At 41.5% G+C, this 22,009-nt stretch overlaps 1 protein-coding gene across 2 annotated transcripts in view; it reads right to left on the bottom strand.

Moving 5' to 3' along the window:
* Positions 1-11,686: 11,686 nt before the first annotated feature.
* ATF6 (activating transcription factor 6) overlaps positions 11,687-22,009 on the bottom strand; it is a 202,756-nt gene continuing 192,433 nt past the window's right edge. Inside the window, exons 16-17 of one of the 2 annotated variants that reach the window (XR_012235302.1) lie at positions 12,413-15,495; positions 11,687-12,083 (exon numbers count right to left, since the gene is read on the bottom strand). Coding sequence is in view for 1 of the 2 variants with exons in the window: in XM_073592844.1 (XP_073448945.1) it covers positions 15,287-15,495 (209 nt within the window). In the remaining variant the exon portion in view is untranslated. Of the gene's footprint in view, positions 15,496-22,009 lie in introns of both variants that reach the window. The other variant, XM_073592844.1, reaches the window with a different exon arrangement.

Genomic DNA, 22,009 nt, shown 5'->3' with positions numbered 1-22,009 from the left:
ACACCACCTGGAGACACACCACCTCCTGGACCCTCTGCAATCAGGCTTCCGCCCAGGCCATGGCACAGAAACAGCACTTCTCAAAATATGGGACGACGCCCTCGAAGCAGCAGATGACGGGGAACCGAGTCTTCTGGTACTGTTAGACCTCAGTGCAGCATTCGATACAGTGGACCACAATACTCTACTTGTCCGCCTCTCAGAAGTTGCAGGAGCCACAGATTCTGCCCTAAAATGGTTTACATCCTTCTTAGAGAATCGCTCTCAGACAGTGAAACTGGGAACATTCACCTCGGAATCTCGGGCAGTCTCCTGTGGAGTCCCTCAGGGCTCACCCTTGTCACCAGTGCTATTTAACATCTACATCCGCCCGCTTCTCAATATCATCAGGAAAACGGACCTCTGCTTCCACTCATACGCAGACGACACCCAACTCTACCTTCGCATTAATGGACAAAAAGATCATCATCAGCAACTACAGAAATGCCTCACTTTAATCAATGACTGGATGACCGCTAGCTCCCTCAAACTTAACGAATCAAAAACAGAACTTCTTCTCCTGCAAGCCAACAAAAATTCCAAAATTAAGACTCCGTGGACACCACCCTCCATCCTCGGACAGACCATCTCGCCCAGCACCAAAGTCAAGAGTCTCGGAGTCATCTTTGACTCAGGAATGACAATGGATGCACAAATAGGATCGGTGGTGAGCGGATCCCACCACCTCCTCCGCCTGCTTCGCAGACTCATCCCCTTCATCCCAGAAGAGGACAAAGCGGCAGTTGTGGGAACGATCATCAATTCCCGACTCGACTACGCAAATTCCCTCTACGTAGGTCTACCCCAATATCAGCTTGCGCGCTTGCAACTCATGCAGAACACGGCGGCAAGACTGTTAACAGGAAAAAAGCCCTGGGAATCCATCTCCCCATCCCTAAAAAGCCTACATTGGCTAACTGTGAAGAACCGGATCATATTCAAGACCCTCTGCCTCACCCATAAATGCATACAAGGAAACGCTCCGCAATATCTCCGGGAAAAAATAAAACACTACACACCGATTCGCAGTCTTCGATCAGCTAACCAAAACCTCCTCCTCATTCCCAAATACCGCTACAAAGCAAAGGGAGAACGTAGATTTGCAGTCCAAGGACCTCGCCTATGGAATGCTCTCCCAACCAACCTCCGCATGGAAGAAAACCACCAGGCCTTCAGGAAAAAACTAAAGACCTTCCTTTTCTAGAAGCTGGCTACAGAGAATACATCTAGCGCCTTGAGGCGATTCAGTTCGCAATTGCAGCGCTTTACAAATCATTCATTCATTCATTCATTCATTCATTCATTCATTCACTCCTCACATTTTTGTAAATAGTTTATTCTATCTTTTCATGTGACAACACTGAAGAATTTACACTTTGCTACAATGTAAAATAGTGAGTGTACAGCTTGTATAACAGTGTAAATTTGCTGTCCCCTGAAAATAACTCAACACACAGCCATTAATGTCGAAACTGCTGGCAACAAAAGTGAGTACAGTGAAAATGTCCAAATTGGCCCCAATTAGCCATTTTCTCTCCCCGGTGTCATGTGACTTGTTAGTGTTACAAGGTCTCAGGTGTGAATGGGGAGCAAGTGTGTTAAATTTTGTGTTCTCGCTCTCGCTCTCTCATACTGGTCACTGGAAGTTCAACATGGCGCCTTATGGCAAACAACTCTCTGAGGATCTAAAAAAAAAAACGAATTGTTGCTCTACATAAAGATGGCCTAGGCTATAAGAAGATTCCCAAGACCCTGAGACTGAGCCGTAGCACGGTGGCCAAGACCATACAGCAGGTTTACCAGGACAGGTTCCACTCAGAACAGGCCTTGCCATGGTCGACCAAAGAAGTTGAGTGCACATGCTCAGCATCATATCCAGAGGTTGTCTTTGGGAATCAAACATATGAGTGCTGCCAACATTGCTGCAGAGGTTGAAGGGTTGGGGGGTCAACTTGTCAGTGCTCAGACCATACGCCGCACACTGCATCAAATTGGTTTGCATGCCTGTCGTCCCATAAGGAAGCCTCTTCTAAAGATGATGCACAAGAAAGCCTACAAACAGTTTGCTGAAGACAAGCAGACTAAGGACATGGATTACTGGAACCATGTCCTGTTGTCTGATGAGACCAAGATAAACTTATTTGGTTCAGATGGTGTCAAGCGTGTGTGGCAGCAACCAGGTGAGGAGTACAAAGACAAGTGTGTCTTGCCTACAGTCAAGCATGGTGGTGGGAGTGTCATGGTCTGGGGCTGCATGAGTGCTGCCGGCACTGGGGAGCTACAGTTCATTGAGGGAACCATGAATGCCAACATGCTGAGGGTAAAGGTGATGGACTGGCCAAGCATGTCTCCAGACCGAAACCCTATTGAGCATTTGTGGGGCATCCTCAAAACGGATGGCGGAGCGCAAGGTCTCTAACATCCACCAGCTCTGGTTAACTCCATGCCCAAGAAGGTTAAGGCAGTGCTGAGAAATAATGGTGGCCACACAAAATATTGACACTTTGAGCCCAATTTGGACATTTTCACTTAAGAGTGTACTCACTTTTGTTGTCAGCGGTTTAGATATTAATGGCTGTGTGTTGAGTAATTTTGAGGGGACAGCAAATTTACACTATTATACAAGCTGTACACTCACTACTTTACATTGTAGCAAAGTGTAATTTCTTCAGTGTTGTCACATGAAAAGATATAATAAAATATTTGCAAAAATGTGGGGGGTGTACTCACTTTTGTGAGATACTGTGTGTGTGTGTATGTATGTATGTGTAATTGTGTATATACAGCCCTCAAAATTTTCACTCGCCTGCTCGCATTTTGTGAGTGAAAATATGCTGCGGGCAAGTGGAGAGGGGGCGCTGAAAGCAGATGAATGACACTGCGTGTCCAGCTCTCCAGCTGCCTGAACGATAGGAGTGACGCTGCCATCACTCCTATCATTCTGAGCACCACAGTGCAGGCTCCGATGGCTGCTGGAGTGAGGATTTTGCTCCCCCTCCCTCCAGCTCTGAGACTGGTTTCAGGCTCTGGCTGCTTGTTGTGTGGGCGGGATGAGGATGCAGCAATCTTCTGAGATCCCGCCCACCTGCCTGAATCATCCACTGCTGACCCGCCAACTTGCCTGTCCATCTGTCTGAACAGCTCGCCTGCTCACCCGCCCATCTGCCTGAACCGCCCACCCACCCACATGCCTGCCTGCACTCCTAAAAGAGGGAGATGTGAACTTATCAGGAGCGAGTGTGTGCTGAGGTAAGCTCAGCTAACTACTTGTTTCATTGTTCCGGCTCCCTGTCCAGCATCATAGCGTTAGGGCAATGGGACTGGAACAGGTTGAAATTGAGGAAGGGGTTAGCATTGCCATGTCCACCAATGCAAGTGGGGGGGAGGTCAGTGATGGTGAAAGTTAACCCCCCACATGTATTGGTCCTCATGGCAGTGACATTTTAACCCACCACCCCTTCTGCATTTGTGGTAATGTCAGTGAAAGTTAACCCCTCCCTCACATTGGGGGTCATGGGATGGGTTACATTTTAATGCCACTAACCACCAATGTAGGAGAGGGGGATGTTAATACTGACACCTGTGCTAGCGGTTATTAATGCGTCCACTGACTTCAATGCTGGGAGTTACTAATGCATCCTCTGATACCAGTATTGAGGGTTATTATGATGTCCACTGACATCAATGCTAGGGGTTATTTATGCGTCCTCTGACACCTGCGTTGGGGGTTATTATGGCGTCTGGCACCAGTGCTGGGGGTTTTTAATGCATCCGCTGACATCAATGCTAAGGGTTATTACCTCAGCCTCGGATACCTGTTTTGGAGGTTATTATAGCGTGCACTGACACCAATGCTGGGGGTTATAATTATGTTGCAATTTAATTTGAGTTTTTGGGTGGGGCAGGTGTTGGGTGGGGTAACTGGTGGCGAGTAACTCCTAAGGCCTGGCTATTAGCTCAGGACTTGAAATTTTGAGCCGTGTGTGTGTGTGTGTGTGTATGTGTATATATCTATATATATATATATATTGTATGTATATTCCCACAAATAAAGTGCATTCGGTGCAGACAAAACATATCATCAATTGATACCAATACCAAAGTAATTAAATAATACAAATATTCAACTATAGTAATAAAAACTTTTCTATTTGTGCAATCAATCAACGTAATCAGTGGCTTTTGGGGCTATAGCCCCGAATCTGGGGCCCATAGCCCCGAGTCTCTGCAGGGGTCCCCAAGGGGAGGGGAGGCTCTCTGGGGACCCTGATGTAAGTGGGGGGGGTTCTCTGGGGCCCTGATGCAAGGGGGAGGCTCTCTGGGGACCCTGATTTTAAGGGGGAGGCTCTCTGGGGACCCTGATTTTAAGGGGGAGGATCTCTGGGGAGCGCGCTGGGCTCTAGCCCCAGATCTTTTGTAGACCTAGCAACGCCCCTGAACGTAATTATGTCCAAAGAACATGTGTGTATTCATCCAGTGACAGAAAATATTTTCCAATATAGTCTTCTATGAGTATAAACACTGTACCACATTAATGCGTGATTCCCACCACTGTCTCTCCTATGCCCTCACCTACAGGGTTGGACCTGCTGAAAGCAAGGTCTAAAATCGCTTTCCCTAGGCAGGGGGTGCCTTAAAATGCCACTCCAATAAATGGATACTCCTTATGGGTCTCCTTTTGTTCCTGGGGTGTTTGCATATAGGAGGTTATAGCCCTTCAAGATATCGTATGTCCATCCTGCAATGGTTAATAGTCTCTGCTTCTGCTCTGGATGAAATACCATAGCTCCTGCATGAAAGGTCATGTGGTTCAATTCTGTTACCACTTCCTAGAAACTCTCTTTGTAGGTTCTTACAGTCCTCCGGTCGGGGTTTCTAACCCAAAGAAATTGCAAAAGTAAAAAGGGGTTCCAAAAAGGTAATTTAACATCAATATACAAATACATTTCAAAAGAAAAGTAGCCCAAGGTTTCTCACTAACGTATTGTCCAATACAGCTACGAATCCTAAAATCTTTTGAGAAAGTGGGAAAGTACCAAAACCAGTTCCCATAGTTCTATGCTTGTATATTCCCTTACAGATCATAGCATTCCTGTGTCCAGTCAGTTGGATATAGGAGAGAGACAATGTGGCCAGAAATAAAATACTTATGCCTTGCACATACCTATTTGCATCCTACATTGCTGCAAGATGTTGAACAGTGAAGTAGTTGGAGAGTCAACATCCTGCCTAGGCAACATTGGAACTTCAGAGGGGCTGTGTTAGGTGGAGCTGAGATGTAAGGGTGGCATGGAGGTTGAAAGGGGTTGTATTGGGTGGGGAGAAGCAGAGTAAACCATTACCACATCCCAAACTTGGATCTAACTACTTCTCACAGTACCAACATGTGATGTTTGCACTCGACTGATAGAACCAAAAGGTTGGGGGTGAAGTGACCAGTCACACAGCACAAAGGGTGAAGCCAAGGTTACTGCTCTCCACAGGGTAAAACAGAAGCTTCCGTTTTTACAAAAGACAACCTCTTGAGAATATAAAGATAACTGGAGCAGACACCTTTTATAAGAGAAGTAAGCAGATATTAAAAACTTAAAGGAATGTTGCATTCCCAGAGATGGCCTTAAATTTATTGCATGCTTGTTCAAGACCTTAAAACACAGTCAATTTTTGCATATTGCCTAGCCTTTTCTGCTATAGAAGTTTGAAGACATCTCACAACCAGAAAAACCCTAATGCTGTGTACACACGGGCGGACTTTTCGACCGGACTGGTCCGATGGAATGAATCCATCGGACAATCCGACCTTGTGTGGGCTTCATCAGACCTTCAGCGGATATTTTCTGTCGAAAACCAGACAGACTTTAGATTTAGAACATGTATCAAATCTTTCCGAAGGACTCGAGTCCGATCAAAAAATCGGTTCGTCTGTATGCTAGTCCGACAGACAAAAAACGATGCAAGGGCAGCTATCGGCTACTGGCTAGGAACTCGAAAGTCCGTCGTAACTACGACGAAAGTCAGTCGGAAAGACTGTCGGATGTTTGATGCTGAAAAGTCCGCCCATATGTACACGTCATTAGACAGGGTTGCAAACTGAAGTCCTTAATATGTTTATATATAAAATAATTTTTTCCTCAAAAACTAAACTGACATTAAGAGCAGTTGTTCGTTAAATTGGGACTAAAGAAAAAAAATAAAAACCACATTGATACCAGGCAGGCTTTTACTATAGAAGAGACTGACTTTTTTTCTTCTGTAAAAGAATCGCCAATACTAGCCAGAAATGCTTTTCTGTATGTTCACCAAGCCATGCATGCGCAGCTTTCTTACAAACTTGGTATGTTGTTGATGTTGGGACACAGTAACTTCCATGAGCATACGCAGGAATTGCATCATCCCCACCAATCAATATGACCAAAGACACTGAACATGTCAGCAGCCAGAGAGAGATAATGGAGATTCCAGCCATTGTATCACTTGGGGGTTGCATACTGGCACATTATGGCAAAAACCCTCAACAGTGGCAACAGAGTTTAGTTTGGCTTTAAAGTCTGTTATTAGAATGGTCATTTAACCCCTTTGCTGCCATGGCCATTTTTGTGCCTTTCTGCACATGTTTAAAAAAAGTATTTTAGCCCTGAAGATTACCGGTAGTTAAAACCTCCAAACATATTTTCTGTAAGCAGACACCCTGGAGAAAAATAATAATATAGTGGTAAATCCAATTTTTTTATGTCACACAATAAACTGTCATCAAGCGCAAACGCAATCTATAACTTTTTTTTTTAATATATGAAACATGAAATTGCACTGAATAGATATCCAACATGTTAAAGCGTAAGTTTACCTTCATCGCAAAAAATCAAATTTCTTCATAAATCATGCCTAACATTGATGCCAATCTTATGCCCTGTACACACGACAGGTTTTCCCATCAGGATAAACTCTGAAGGTTTTTCCGACGGAATTCCGCTCAAGCTGTCTTGCATACACACGGTCACACCAAAGTCCGAACGTGGTGACGTACAACGGGACTAGAAAACGGAAGTTCAATAGCCAGTAGCCAATAGCTTCCATCTCGTACTTGCTTCAGAGCATGCGTCATTTTTGGTACGTCGGAACAGCATACAGACGAGCGGTTTTCCCAATAGGGATTGGTATACGATGAAAAGCTCCCGTCTGACTTTTTCTGTCGGACATTCTGCTCGTGTGTACACGGCATTAGTGTGCATAATATTTTTTTGTAAAAATTGCTCACCCCCAAGTTCTGCACATTCAATTTTTGTGAGTAATTTCAAAAAATGCACCGAAAGCTTCTCTTCTGCTTCCTACTGGCTATGCCTTCTGGAATTGTAGTTCACTGAACTAATAAGAAACTACAAGTTCCATGAATCATTGCCTTTGTGGCTGTATAGGAGGGGCTGGCACGTGCACTAGCATTTCATGCTCAGCTTTCTCCTCCCCGCTGTGAGCTCCACTGCTGTGACTGGGGGAGGAAAAACGGAGGAGACGCAGATATTCTGCCTCCCCAGTCTCCGATTCTACAAAAGAATAAAAATAGGGAGTTGAAAGAAATCTAAGAAAAACTGCAAAGCCCAATTATACACGTGTCTATATATGCTGGGTATCAAAACTATTTCTGCTTTCTCTCTATCTCTCACTCTCTGTACTTCTCTCTCTTGCTCTCCCTCCATATCGCTGTCCGTACCTCTTTCTCCTCCTTTCTGTATCTCTATTTATAACAACATGCATTATAACAAACACACAAATCCCATGCGTTTTAGAGCTGGTTCACACTTGTGTGATGCCAGACATTGCATGTGATTCGCACCACATTATTGTGCAGATCAAATGCAATGTCTGTGAGATGCAATTTCAGGCAAACTATGGCTGAAATTGCATCACATTCGCACCAAAACGGTGCAGGACCCTTTTTTTGGTCTACACTGGAATGAGATCACATAAGTGTCCACACCTATGCCATCCGATTTCTGCACCATTTCACAGTCCGCACTGCGGTCTACGAACCATACCAGTTCACAGATGTCAGTGTGTACCGCTGGTGATTCAAATGTGATGCGGAAACCCGCACAGGAATCGCAGGGTTTACCGCATCACACAAGTGTGAACCCAGCCTAAGTGTATACATATGTGAAACATCATCTAAACATATAGTGGGGACAGAAAGTATTCAGACCCCCTTAAATTTTTCACTCTTTGTTATATTGCAGCCATTTGCTAAAATCATTTAAGTTCATTTTTTTCCTCATTAATGTACACACAGCACCCCATATTGACAGAAAAACACAGAATTATTGACATTTTTGCAGTTTTATTAAAAAAAGAAAAACTGAAATATCACATGGTCCTAAGTATTCAGACCCTTTGCTCAGTATTTAGTAGAAGCACCCTTTTGATCTAATACAGCCATGAGTCTTTTTGGGAAAGATGCAACAAGTTTTTCACACCTGGATTTGTGGATCCTCTGCCATTCCTCCTTGCAGATCCTCTCCAGTTCTGTCAGGCTGGATGGTAAACGTTGGTGGACAGCCATTTTTAGGTTTCTCCAGAGATGCTCAATTGGGTTTAAGTCAGGGCTCTGGCTGGGCCATTCAAGAACAATCACAGAGTTGTTGTGAAGCCACTCCTTCATTATTTTAGCTGTGTGCTTAGGGTCATTGTCTTGTTGGAAGGTAAACCTTCGGCCCAGTCTGAGGTCCTGAGCACTCTGGAGAAGGTTTTCGTCCAGGATATCCCTGTACTTGGCCGCATTCATCTTTCCCTCGATTGCAACCAGTCGTCCTGTCCCTGCAGCTGAAAAACACCCCACAGCATGATGCTGCCACCACCATGCTTCACTGTTGGGACTATATTGGACAGGTGATGAGCAGTGCCTGGTTTTCTCCACACATACCGCTTAGAATTAAGGCCAAAAAGTTCTATCTTGGTCTCATCAGACCAGAGAATCTTATTTCTCACCATCTTGGAGTCCTTCTGGTGTTTTTTAGCAAACTCCATGCGGGCTTTCATGTGTCTTGCACTGAGGAGAGGCTTCCATCGGGCCACTCTGCCATAAAGCCCCGACTGGTGGAGGGCTGCAGTGATGGTTGACTTTCTACAACTTTCTCTCTTCTCCTGACTGCATCTCTGGAGCTCAGCCACAGTGATCTTTGGGCTCTTCTCCCCCAATAGCTCAGTTTGGCCGGACGGCCAGCTCTAGGAAGGGTTCTGGGCGTCCCAAACGCCTTCCATTTAAGGATTATGGAGGCCACTGTGCTCTTAGGAACCTTAAGTGCAGCAGAAGTGTTTTTGTAACTTTGGTCAGATCTGTGCCTTGCCATAATTCTGTCTCTGAGCTCTTCAGGCAGTTCCTTTGACTTCATGATTCTCATTTGCTCTGACATGCACTGTGAGCTGTAAGGTCTTATATAGACAGGTGTGTGGCTTTCCTAATCAAGTCCAATCAGTATAATCAAACACAGTTGGACTCAAATGAAGGTGTAGAACCATCTCAAGGATGATCAGAAGAAATGGACAGCACCTGAGTTAAATATATGAGTGTCACAGGAAAGGGTCTGAATACTTAGGACCATGTGATATTTCAGTTTTTCTTTTTTAATAAATCTGCAAAAATGTCAACAATTCTGTGTTTTTCTGTCAATATGGGGTGTTGTGTGTACATTAATGAGGAAAAAAATGAACTTACATGATTTTAGCAAATGGCTGTAATATAACAAAGAGTGAAAAATTTAAGGGGGTCTGAATACTTTCTGTCCCCACTGTAAATTGTGCAGTGTTATGGGTGAGACCACCCAAAATGATTCCCTTTTCAACTCTTAATTAGTATGTGAAAAAAAAAACGCACACACACCCACACAACATATACAGTAAACCATTTCCCAAAGACCTCCAAAAGTGCTTAGTGAAAAAAAAAGAAAATTAAAATCCAGTGTTTGGGAATGCTGATTTAACCAGAAAAAAAATCCCTCTTCAACACACCACATACCACAAGGATATGTGCACACACCTCTCCACATTATAAGGGGTCTGAGAAGTGCCTTTCATATCAGCGTTACCAAAATCTGGATTTTAATTTTCTTTTTTTTCACTAATCGCTTTTGGAGGATTATTGGGAAATTGTTTACTGTATATGTTGTGTGTGTTATTTCTTCCACTTACTGATTGAAAAGGGAATCTATTTGGGTAGTCTTACCCATAACGCTGCACATTTTGTTTAGATGATATATCGCAGACGTATACACGTTAACGCATGGGATTTGTATGTTTTTTTTTTCTTATAACACATGTTGCTATAAAGTTTTGTTTTCCCCCAAGATTAGGTAGCCTCTATTTCTCTTTTCTTATATATTTCTTCATTAAAACTCTATATCCATATATATCTATGGAGATTTTTTGTCTCGTATCTATGGAGATTTTTTTTTGTCTCTACTCATTCACAATGAATGACTTTTTAATTGCTGTGAAGATAAGCAAACACACAAGCTTGTCTAGCCTGGTGTTCCCATGCTGAGGGGGAGAGGGGGGGGGGCATCATGGAGAGGTGTAAAAGGTGACAAATGCACTGCTGTGTAGAGGTTTGTGAAGGAGCTTTGCTGTTCTTGTGCTGAGGGGGCACCACAGGGAAGTGCAGAGCGTTTTTTAAAGGTGAATTAATCCTTTAACCTTAAAAAATTCACATGCCTGCAAAATGATGGACTTTGTTACCTTGTATGTTCCATTAGCAACACAAGCCCCTGTAGGTCATTATTTTAGAGCTAGCTGTGAATCTTGGCCCTAGAGTTATTGCTCTCACTCTGGCATGTGTGGTGATATGCTATGGTTTCGTATGTAGGTGGTACAAATCCCCTACATGATATAAACTCTTTGTAACAGGTCCTCTTGGGTGAGACATCAGGTGTCTTTTACACGTATGCTGGGTAGTAAATGGCCAAAACACAACCCCCCCACCTTTTTTTATTTGGATAGAGTGGTGATGAGTAAGGAAGGCCATACATTATGCAATTTTCTCAAAATTAGCTTGATTCCCAAATCAGCACAGTCAATGATGGAGGAATCATACCTGCTGCACTATTGTATACTGACAGTGAGAGGTTTTCCAGCTGTCAGAATACAATGATCACTGCTGGTGGCTATAACTGCCAGGAGTGATCGAACAAAAAAAAAAACCCTGACAAGGCTGGCTGTACTGCAGTACGATAGATCAACTTCAGTACAACCAGCCTGCCCAAAGACTAATCAAAATTTAGCTGGTTTCTGCTGAACTGCCAAAATTCCGAGTCATCTATGACCAGCTTTAGAACCAGTGTTAGATTTTTATTGCTGTCTGTATCCCCATTTGCGAGATTCTGAATTGTCGTGAACACCATTGTTGCTGGGAACGAAAGTGAGGGTAAATCCAACATTTTGAAATGCCATCAGAACAGGAAAAGAGGTGAAATCTTCCAACTTGGATGCTTGCTCCTGTGACATCTAGGAATGGATTACCCATGCTCACAACCTCTCAATCCCTGTTGAGCCTGCCAGACTGGAAGTAACGATAAATCTCCATAACGAGACCAAGATGACAAAACAAAAACAAAAAACTTTTACACTTCTCTACTCTATCGAAACTGAAAAAATAAAGTTTAGCTTTAGATATACTTTAGTTTTATTACTGAATTTATTGAATAGTGGATTTTATACATTTTCACTGGTTTAGGACTATAACGTGATAAAAACAGAAAAATAGGGGGCGATGCACCATGCCTATAACGTATAATTTGCTTTAGCACAATATACACATTTTAAGTACTTAATGTAAAGCCTAGTTGCATTTTCTACTCTATAAAGAATTCCTGCTGTTTTTTTAATAGAAGTACAGTGTGATGTAAAAGTTCAAACTGAAAACTAAGCAGAGAAAAAGGCAAATGTTCACACAGTTGGCTCATTCTTCAAACATCAACGATCAGTGGAAGCTCAAAAAGTCACCTAAATACCCTCTAACCATGTGATCCACAAAAACAGCTTACAATTAGATACAGTTAAACCTTGGTTTGAGAGCGTTTTGCAAGACAAGCAAAATGTTTTAATACATTTTGCCTTGATATACAAGCGATGTCTTGATATAAGAGTAACGTCATGTCACAACTGGAGTATAAAAAAGAAGAGAGGAGCCTCTAAGTGTAGCAACATGGCTACATTTAATGAAGGTACAACATTTAGCAACTTATTGCTACACTTAGAGGTGCCTCTCTTCTCTTTTATACCCTGTAAAAAAAATGCTTTGATATACAAGTGCTTTGGATTACAAGCATGCTTCTAGAACGAAAGATGCTCGCAAACCAAGGTTTTACTGTATTTAAAAGCTAGGTTAAACATGGCCACAGGATCTCAGCTACCCAGTTTTCTATATTTCAAGACCTGGTCTCACAATGGCACAAAAAAAAAAAAAAAAAAAAAAAAAAAAAAAAAAAAACACACATGCCATGTACATCAGTTTTTATATTGGCTGTACAATATTACTAATTTGTAGTAAATCACCTAACTGCTTAAAGGACATTTAAAGTGGTTTTGTATATATTTTCTCTTTGGTTTTGACAATGGTCACCGAGACGACTAGGTCAATCTCCACAGCAAAGACACAGACAGCATTAACCACTTCTGCCACGGAAGATTCGCCTGACCAGGCCATTTTTGCGATAAGGCACTGCGTCGCTTTAAATGACAATTGCGCGGTCGTGCAATGCTGTACCCAAACAAAATTGACATCCTTTTTTCCCCACAAATAGAGCTTTCCTTTGGTGGTATTTGATCACCTCTGTGGTTTTTATTTTTTGCGCTATAAACAAAAAAATGCGACAATTTTGAAAAAAAAATAAATAAAAATTGAGTATTTTTTGCTATAATAAATATCCTTAATTTTTTAAAAAAAGCACATTTTTTCCTCAGTTTAGGCCGGTATGTATTCTTCTACATATTTTTTGGTAATAAAAATCGCAATAAGTCTATATTGGTTTGCGCAAAAGTTATAGCGTCTACAAACTATGGGAAAGATTTATGGCATTTTTATTATATATATATATATATTTTTTTACTAGTAATGGCGGTGATCTGCGATTTTTATCAGGACTGCGACATTATTGCGGACAGCTCGGACACTTTTGACACATTTTTGGGACCATTGACATTTATACAGCTATCAGTGACAATGATACTATTGATACATGGTAAATATTGCATATGAACATAGTGTTCTAATCAGTCAGTAAGTTGAGATTAGGTTGCTTTTTATATTTTTCACTTGTTCATAAAACTGCTGTGAAAAGCATCCTAAATTGACATTTACAAATGGCGAAAATGACTTACAACGCATAATTTTATTTCAGATGCTCAGTTTGACATTTCAGACAAACAAAATAGCGCCTCCTGGCAGGCAACTTCTGTAATCTGTCCCTTAAGCTAACCCAGAGAGATCTGGGTAAACTCTGTCATGTATTTAAAGAGGATTTCCACCTTGTAAACAAAAAAGTGAACAGCTACAAACACTGTAGCTGCTGGCTTTTAAAAATAACACACACTTACCTGTCCCAGGATCCAGCTCTTTACCGGTCTTCGGGTGCAGGCGCCAGCATCCTAACTGTGGGCAGCCAACTGACTCCTTGAGGCTTCACAGGCGGCTGCCCACTGCACATGTGCGAGCCATGTTGCACCTAGTGATTGATGCTGCAGTCACCTTGGACATATCCCAAAGCTGCAGGGGGAAGTAGGGGGTGGAAGTTCTACTCAGATCGCTCACTGGAAGTTGTAGATGATACCTACCAAAAGCCCAAATATTGGAGAGGAGGGGGGAGGAGGAGGTGAAGTTGGATGAAGTTCCACTTTAATGTTTATTTGTAAAACAAGGTAGGTATATGTACATTTTAAAACAGGGATAAAACATTTGTTTAAATGTATACAAACTTTAAAAAAAAAAAAAAAGACTTAAAATGGTCCAAAAACATTATAATCACCCTTAAAACCTTGATATTTTAGAAATGAAGCACAAATTTTTTTTTTTTTAGAAAGCTCAACACGCATAATTAGCTAGTACTGAATATCTGAATGAACTGTACTAAACCTCTATAAATAAAAATTGCACATAAAAACATATTAAAAGTAGAACTCAAGCCCAAACTTTTTTTCATTTTGAATAGAGCTAGAGAGGGTTATTCCTGTTCCATTGCCACCACAGAGAATGAGGTTTATTTATTTATTTTTTTGACACTTTAAAAAAAAAAAAAAATTGATCACTTTTATTCCTATTACAAGGAATTATTATTATTATACAGGATTTATATAGCCCCGACAGTTTAAGCAGCGCTTTAAACATCCCTTGTAATAGGAATATGGCATGATCGGTCCTCTTTACAGTGAGATATGGGGTCAATAAGATGATGCCGATATCTGAATGATGCCTGTAGCTGCAGGCATCATTCAGACATACCCACACAAAGTCAAGGACGTCATATAACGGCTGGCGCGAAGTGGTTAATTACACGTTAAGGAAAACAAAGACAAAGAACTACTTAATTGAATCTATATATCCTTGTTATTTTTTAAAAATCAGGATTCAGTTTCAAATAGAATAAAAATACATTAATCTTGTTAAAGTGGTTGTGACCCATTTAAAAGTTTATATTAGAAAAACTGCAAAGCAGATCAGTGATAAATATACATTTCTTATGAAAAACTACCCTCTGACAAAAGAGGTTTCACATTGTAAGCAAAATGAATGACCTTAACTGAGTTTGAGATTAGCTAAATGGTTAAGGGCTCATTTACACCATGCGTGCATGAAAATTGATGGGAAAACCATGCAGATTGCACTTGCAGAAACAGGGAGTATACATCAGTTTTCATGCGTGTTTCAGTGAGTTTTTATGCACATTGACATCAGTTTTCATGTGTCCTGTTCACACCAATGTTGAGGTCATGTCAGTTTTTTTCCTGTGCAGATAACTGCATGTACGTTGCAGATTCCTGTGCAGAGGAAAAAAAAAAAAAAAAAGCATGTGATAGCAGTGCTGTGGTGTGAACAAGGCACAAAGAGAACAATTTTTTTTTTTTTTTTTTTTGGTGCCCTTGCAGAATGCGTGCAGAAAAACTGACGTTTCTGCACCATGGCTTGAATAAGGCCTCAACAAACAATGTTATAACAAATTATTGCCAACATAGATAAAAAAAAATACTGAGTACATGGACTTTTCAGCAATCAAAGAGGAGATTCACTGATGGTGCTAAGGACATGGGTTTGTTCTGAGCTTGATGAGGCAGAGCTGTAAAATGACTTGGTTTGGTTCTCTCTCTGTTCTCGAAGGAATGGAGGAATGGATGCAGATTTAACATGTAAAATTTTGGTGTCCATTACTTCACAGTCGATTTGCATCATCACTTCATATTCTTGACCATTAATCACATTTTCTATAAGAAATACAAAATCAAGTTAACTGATATCATGCAAATACTAAACTAATTAAATAAATCTAGTAAATGCAACATAAGGCAGCAAAAAATAGTTTTTATTTTGAGTAGAGCACATTCTCCATTAAAAAACATCTGCCAAAGCATTAAAATGATCATAAATAAAGCAGTTCATGACATTTGTTTTTACACCTGCAGCTGGAAACATGATGACACTACAGAACATATCTCCTACTTTGGTAATGTGCACTAACAAAACCAAGTAATAAACAAGCCCATTAAATAACTGCATGTATAAAGTGAGTAATGTTTCTGAACATTTACTGTTGCGTTTCAAGAAATAACAAATCTTTGACTCTGTTAAATGAGCATTAGATGTAAAAATGACACTGCCTTCACAAAGAAGTACAACATGCTGCTAACACAGACCAGTCATGTTAATCAATAACATTTTGTTTTCTTCTATCTGTTGAAATACATGCCATATACAGCATCTCACGTAAGTGAGTACACCCCTCACATTTTTGTAAATATTTTATTATATCTTTTCATGTGACAAACACTGAAGCAATGACACTTTGCTACAATGTAAAACAGCGTAAATTTGTATAACAGTGTAGATTTGCTGTCCCCTCAAAATAACTCAACACACAGCCATTCATGTCTAAACCGCTGGCAACAAAAGTGAGTACACCCCTAAGTGAAAATGTCCAAATTGGCCCCAATTAGCCATTTTCCTTCCCTGGTGTCATGTGATTCATTAGTGTTACAGGGTCTCAGGTGTGAATGGGGAGCAGTTGTGTTAAATTTGGTGTTATCGCTCTCACTCTCTCATACTGGTCACTGTAAGTTCAACATGGCACCTCATGGCAAAGAACTCACTGAGGAGCTGAAAAAAAGAATTGTTGCTCTACATAAAGATAGCCTAGGCAATAAGAAGATTGAGAAGACCCTGAAACTGAGCTGCAGCATGATGGCCAAGACCATACAGCAGTTTAACAGGACAGGTGTCACTCAGAACAGGCCTCGCCATGGTCAACCAAAGAAGTTGAGTGCACATGCTCATTGTCATATCCAAAGATTGTTTTTGAGAAATAGACGTATGCCAGCATTGCTGCAGAGGTTGAAGGGGTGGGAGGTCAGCCTGTCAGTGCTCAGATCATACGCTGCACACTGCATCAAATTGGTCTGCATGGCTGCTGTCCCACAAGGAAGCCTATTCTAAAAGGTGATGCACAAGAAAGCCCACAAACAGGTTGTTGAAGACAAGCAGACTAATGACATGGATTACTAGAACCAAGATAAACTTATTTGATTCACATGGTGTCAAGTGTGGGTGGCAGCAACCAGGTGAGGAGTACAAAGACAAGTGTGTCTTGCCTACAAGTCAAGCATGGTGGTGGGAGTGTCATTGAACTGGGGCTGCATTAGTGCTGCCGACACTGGGGATCTACAGTTCATTGAGGGAACCATGAATGCCAACATGTACTGTGACATACTGAAGCAAAGCATGATCCCCTCCCTTCGGAGACTGGGCCGCAGGGCAGTATTCAACATGATAACGACCCCAAACACAACTCCAAGATGACCACTGCCTTGCTAAAGAAGCTGAGGATAAAGGTGATGGACTGGCTAAGCATGTCTCCAGACCTAAACTCTATTGAGCATCTGTGGGACATCCTCAAATGGAAGGTGGAGGAATGCAAGGTCTCCAACATCCACCAGCTCTGTGATGTTGTCATGGAGGAGTGGAAGAGGACTCCAGTGGCAACCTGTGAAGCTCTGGTGAACTCTATGCCCAAGAGGGTTAGGCAGTGGTGGAAAATAATGGTGGCCACACAAAATATTGACACTTTGGGCCCAATTTGGACATTTTCACTTTTTTTTGCCAGCGATTTAGACATCAATGGCTGTGTGTTGTTATTTTGAGGTGACAGAAAATGTGCACTGTTATACAAGCTGTACACTCACTACTTTACATTGTAGCAAAGTGTAATTTCTACAGTGTTGTCACATGAATAATAAAACTATTTACAAAAAATGTGAGGGGTGTACTTACTACTTACTTTTGTGATATACTGTATATAGTATTTGTTTTTTTACCCAGCAAAATAGAGCCTTCTTTGATAGCTGATTTCAATAACTATATTTAAGTTTTACCACTTCAAAATCAGGTCAATTCTGACATTTCTCACATACATGTAAAAATTTGCATTTTTAAAATAGAAAATTACTTAGAATCCCCAAACAATATAGATTTACTGAAAGCAAAATCTCTGGAGGAAAAATGTAAAATGGTTAAAACAGGGAGGCGTGGTGCGAGAATGATTGCTTTCACAGTCGTTTATGATACCCCACACGTATGGTGCAATCATAGTTTACATATGCATGCTGGACCTACATGGATGTTCACATTTACGTAAGAACACAGGGGAGCAGAGGCACTTTAATTTTTTATACTGTACATTTATTTTTTTTAAATCAATTGCTTTTAGAAGGGATAAACAACATCCCTTGTGATAGAATGGCCTGTGACAGGTCATCTTTATGGGGAGATCTGGCCTCCAAAGCATTTGATCAAGCCAGAATCGGTTTGATCAGATGCTTTACGAGCCAGTAACGGCTTGTAACTGAATTTACCACAGGTGAACTCCAATAAAGTTGTAGAAACACCTCAAGGATGATCAGTGATAACAGGATGTACATGAGCTCAGTTTTGAGTGTCATGGCAAAGGCTGTGAGTACTTATGTACATGTGATCTTTTTTCATTTTTATTTTTAATACATTTGCAGAGTTCAAACAAACTTCTTTCACGTTATCACTATGGGGCGTTTGTAGAATCATGGAGGAAAATAATAAATATAATCCATTTTGGAATAAGGTTGTAACATAACAAAATGTGGAAAAAGTGAGGCGCTGTGAATACTTTCTGGATGCACTGTATAAACAAACAAACCGAAAGTGTCCATGCACAGAAATGATCAGTCAAAAAGAGATTGGATACATCCTGATCAACAATATTTTTTGAACCAGGAAAGTTAACAGGATAAGTAACGTTTTCTAAATGAGCAGCCAGCAGTGATCACCTCCAAGTTTCTCACAGGAATGCTTAATACTAGTCACTGAGAACAGGCAGTAGCACTAATTATGGCAGAAGTAAGGGAGTTCTGTGCCATAAACTCTTCTAAACATTTGCATTCCCCAGCCATAAAGCTGCCATGCAGACAAGAGAAGATAAGAAAAGCAACAAATGTCTGTATACAGGAAAGTCTATTGAACAAATAAAAAAAAGTATTACTCATCTGATTTCTAACATTTAATGAAAAACACCAACCTTATATAAGCATTCATCATTGCTGTACACATTTGGCTGAAAACATAAAATGCAAAACTCAGAGGACTGATCAAAAAGGTTGCTCCAGGAAATAAGGAGAAAATGGTGTCCAGTTGAATGAAATACAATTCATCTGGGTTAAGAGAATGTGGAAACGGCAGCCAATGCAGCTGCGGAACCCTAAATTACTAATGAAATGCCAAAGGAAACTCTTTCAGCCTCCACCCAGTAATGGAATGCAAAGATAAACCAACAGTGTAGGATTCAACCAACAGGAGGTTTTATTTTAAGGAATTCTAAAAACTTAGAAAATATTAAGAATTAAACTTGTGAGGGCTAGAAAGGAAGTAAGAATGAGAAGTAACCTTATATTACTAGTAACAGTTTTGTAAATGGCCACTGTAGATTACTCTGTTTTCCAAAGAACACAATGATTTTTTAAAACCTATTTTAACATTATCATTGAACTATTGATTTTGAAGAGGAGGGAGCGAATACCAAATTATAAACAGGCATATGATAATACAGTGGGGACGGAAAGTATTCAGACCCCCTTAAATTTTTCACTCTTTGTTATATTGTAGCCATTTGATAAAATCATTTAAGTTCATTTTTTTTTTTTTTTTTTTTTTTTGTATTTTTGGACAAACAAACATAGAAAAATAAAGATAACAAATCTTACATAAAAATTAACATCAGTGCTTAACAGTTGTTTGTATGCTGAATAAGTTTCAAGTCATTTATGGCTTCATGTACGTTTTTAGTCGGAGTGCTGCAAGGCAACTAGGATTATTGGTGTCTCTTTCCCCTTTTTTAAAGTTTGTTATATCTTAGTTATGTATAGTATCCTCCACTCTCCTTCCTAGGCACAATTGGATATGTTTTTTGATATGATTATATGTTTACCTTATTCATTATTCTTTATCTTCAGCCTTCAAACCGTAGTTGGTTCAGCAAGCCAGGCACGCCAAATTTTGTCAAATTTCTGGGGACATCCTCTATTTATATATGTGTCTTTGTATAATGGAAGACTCTCATTAACGAGACGCTTCCATTGGGCTAAGGAAGGTACCGTAGGTTTTTTCCAGTGCATAGCAATGTTTTTCCGGGCATAAAAGAGCAGCAGCCCAATTAAGGTTCTTTTTGCCACTGTTGGCACCAATGTCCCCACCAGGCCCAGAAGACACACCTCCATCGTCGCCGGCGTCGTGACCGAGGCCACCAGATTAATCATATCTAGCACCTCAGTCCAATACCGCCGAACGATAGGGCAGGTCCAAAAAATATGTGTAAAGTCTCCCGGTGAGGTGTGACACCTCCAGCACTCCGCCGAGTGTTCAGGTTTCATTTTATGAAGTCTATATGGTGTAAAGTATGCTCTATGCACTATTTTAAATTGCACTAGTCTGTCTCTTAATGAAACCAGGGAGCTGAAGGGGAAATCCCACACATCATCCCAGTCATCGTTGTCCAGTGTTGGTATGTCCCTTTGCCAGCGGGACCACAGTTTGTCCATGGGTTGGAGAGACACAAATATCAGGTGTTCATAAAGATGAGAGGTTGGTTTTTCGGCGCATCTAGTGTGGAGTGTCTTTTCCAACCCAGACTGGACAACCACGCAGGAGGACCGCGGGTATTGTGCGGTAAAAGCATGAGAAAGTTGCAGGTAACGGAATATGTAATAATTTGGTATATTATACATCTGTGAAAGTTGGGACAGAGGGATCAGCGTGTTGTTTGAAATTATCTGAGATATTAGTTTGACACCGTATTTGGTCCAAGCATATGGGTTAAGCATTTTATAAAAGTGGGGAATATTCGGGTTTAGCCAAATTGGAGCGTTGGGTGAGACTTCATTGTGCCCGTATTTTTCTATCGCCAGTCCTGTCCTCCATGCACGTAAAGTGGTATGCATGGAGGGGGTCAAGGAATATGGGGCCTTAGGTCCTCTGTAGACCAGTAATTTAAGTGCTTCCAATGACCCCATAACCGCCGCCTATAGAGCCGTAGCTGAATTAGATTTGTCTGGATCCAACCACCATGTCACTGTTACCAACTGTGTGGCAAGGTAATACTTATGGCAGTCTGGGAATGCCATACCCCTCTGTGTTGTCGGTCTCATCAAGGTACTCAGTTTATACCTTGGCGATGAGGGGCCCCAAAGGAAGGAGGAGAAGATCTGATTGAGCTTTTTAAAGAAAGATTTGGGAATCCATTGCGGGGAGTGCCTAAAAAGGTAAGTGAGCTTTGGGATAACCTTCATTTTGAGAAGGTTAACTCGGCCCCACAGTGACAACGGCAGTCTCCCCCATGCCTTATGTTTAATCTTTATGTCTTGCACCAGTGGGTCTAGGTTAAGATGGATGAACTCTGTGTCTCTGGGGGAAACAATAACACCCAGGTATTTGAAGGTGTCCACCCACTGTAGGGGGACATCCGGAGGGGAACCTATTCTTGCAGCTTGGTCTATTGGAAACAGTAAGGATTTGGACCAATTCACTCTTAGCCCAGTGACCCTAGCAAAGGTGTTCAGTATTGTCAGTGCTCCCTGCAGCGATAGACCCGCGTCACCGAGAAAAAGCAGCATGTCGTCGGCATACAGGGCCACCCTCTCCTCCAGCAGACCGACGCGCAGGCCCCTGATGTGTGGGGTAGTGCGCAGCGCCTCCGCCACCGGCTCAATGGCAAGGGCAAAGAGTGCCGGAGAGAGAGGGCAGCCCTGCCTTGTTCCTCTGGAAAGGCTGAAGGGATCCGATAATCTATCTGCCAATCGCACCGAGGAGGTAGGACGTTTGTATATCACCTGAAGCCATTTAATAAAAAGCAAAGGGAGCCCCATCCTACGCAAAGTCTCCCATAAGAAGGGCCATTCGACAGTGTCGAAAGCCTTTTCAACATCTAATGAGGCAATCGTTCGAGATCCCCCATTGATGTGTTGGGCATGGATATTTGTAAAGAGTCTACGGAGGTTGACGTCTGTGGCTCTGCGGGGCATGAACCCTGTCTGGTCTGGGTCCACCACTGAGGGCAGCATGGGATACAACCTAATAGCAAGAAGTTTTGTCAGGATTTTGAAGTCACTATTTAGTAGCGCAATGGGTCTGTATGATGCACAGGAGGTAGGATCTTTCTGTGGCTTATATATTAGGATCAGGTGGGCGTGATACATAGAATCAGGT

This window comes from Aquarana catesbeiana, linkage group LG07, assembly GCF_042186555.1.
Source record: "Aquarana catesbeiana isolate 2022-GZ linkage group LG07, ASM4218655v1, whole genome shotgun sequence".
Classification (NCBI taxonomy): domain Eukaryota; kingdom Metazoa; phylum Chordata; class Amphibia; order Anura; family Ranidae; genus Aquarana; species Aquarana catesbeiana.
Note: the sequence above shows the minus strand (reverse complement) of the source record. Positions and strands in the feature narration are given on the sequence as shown.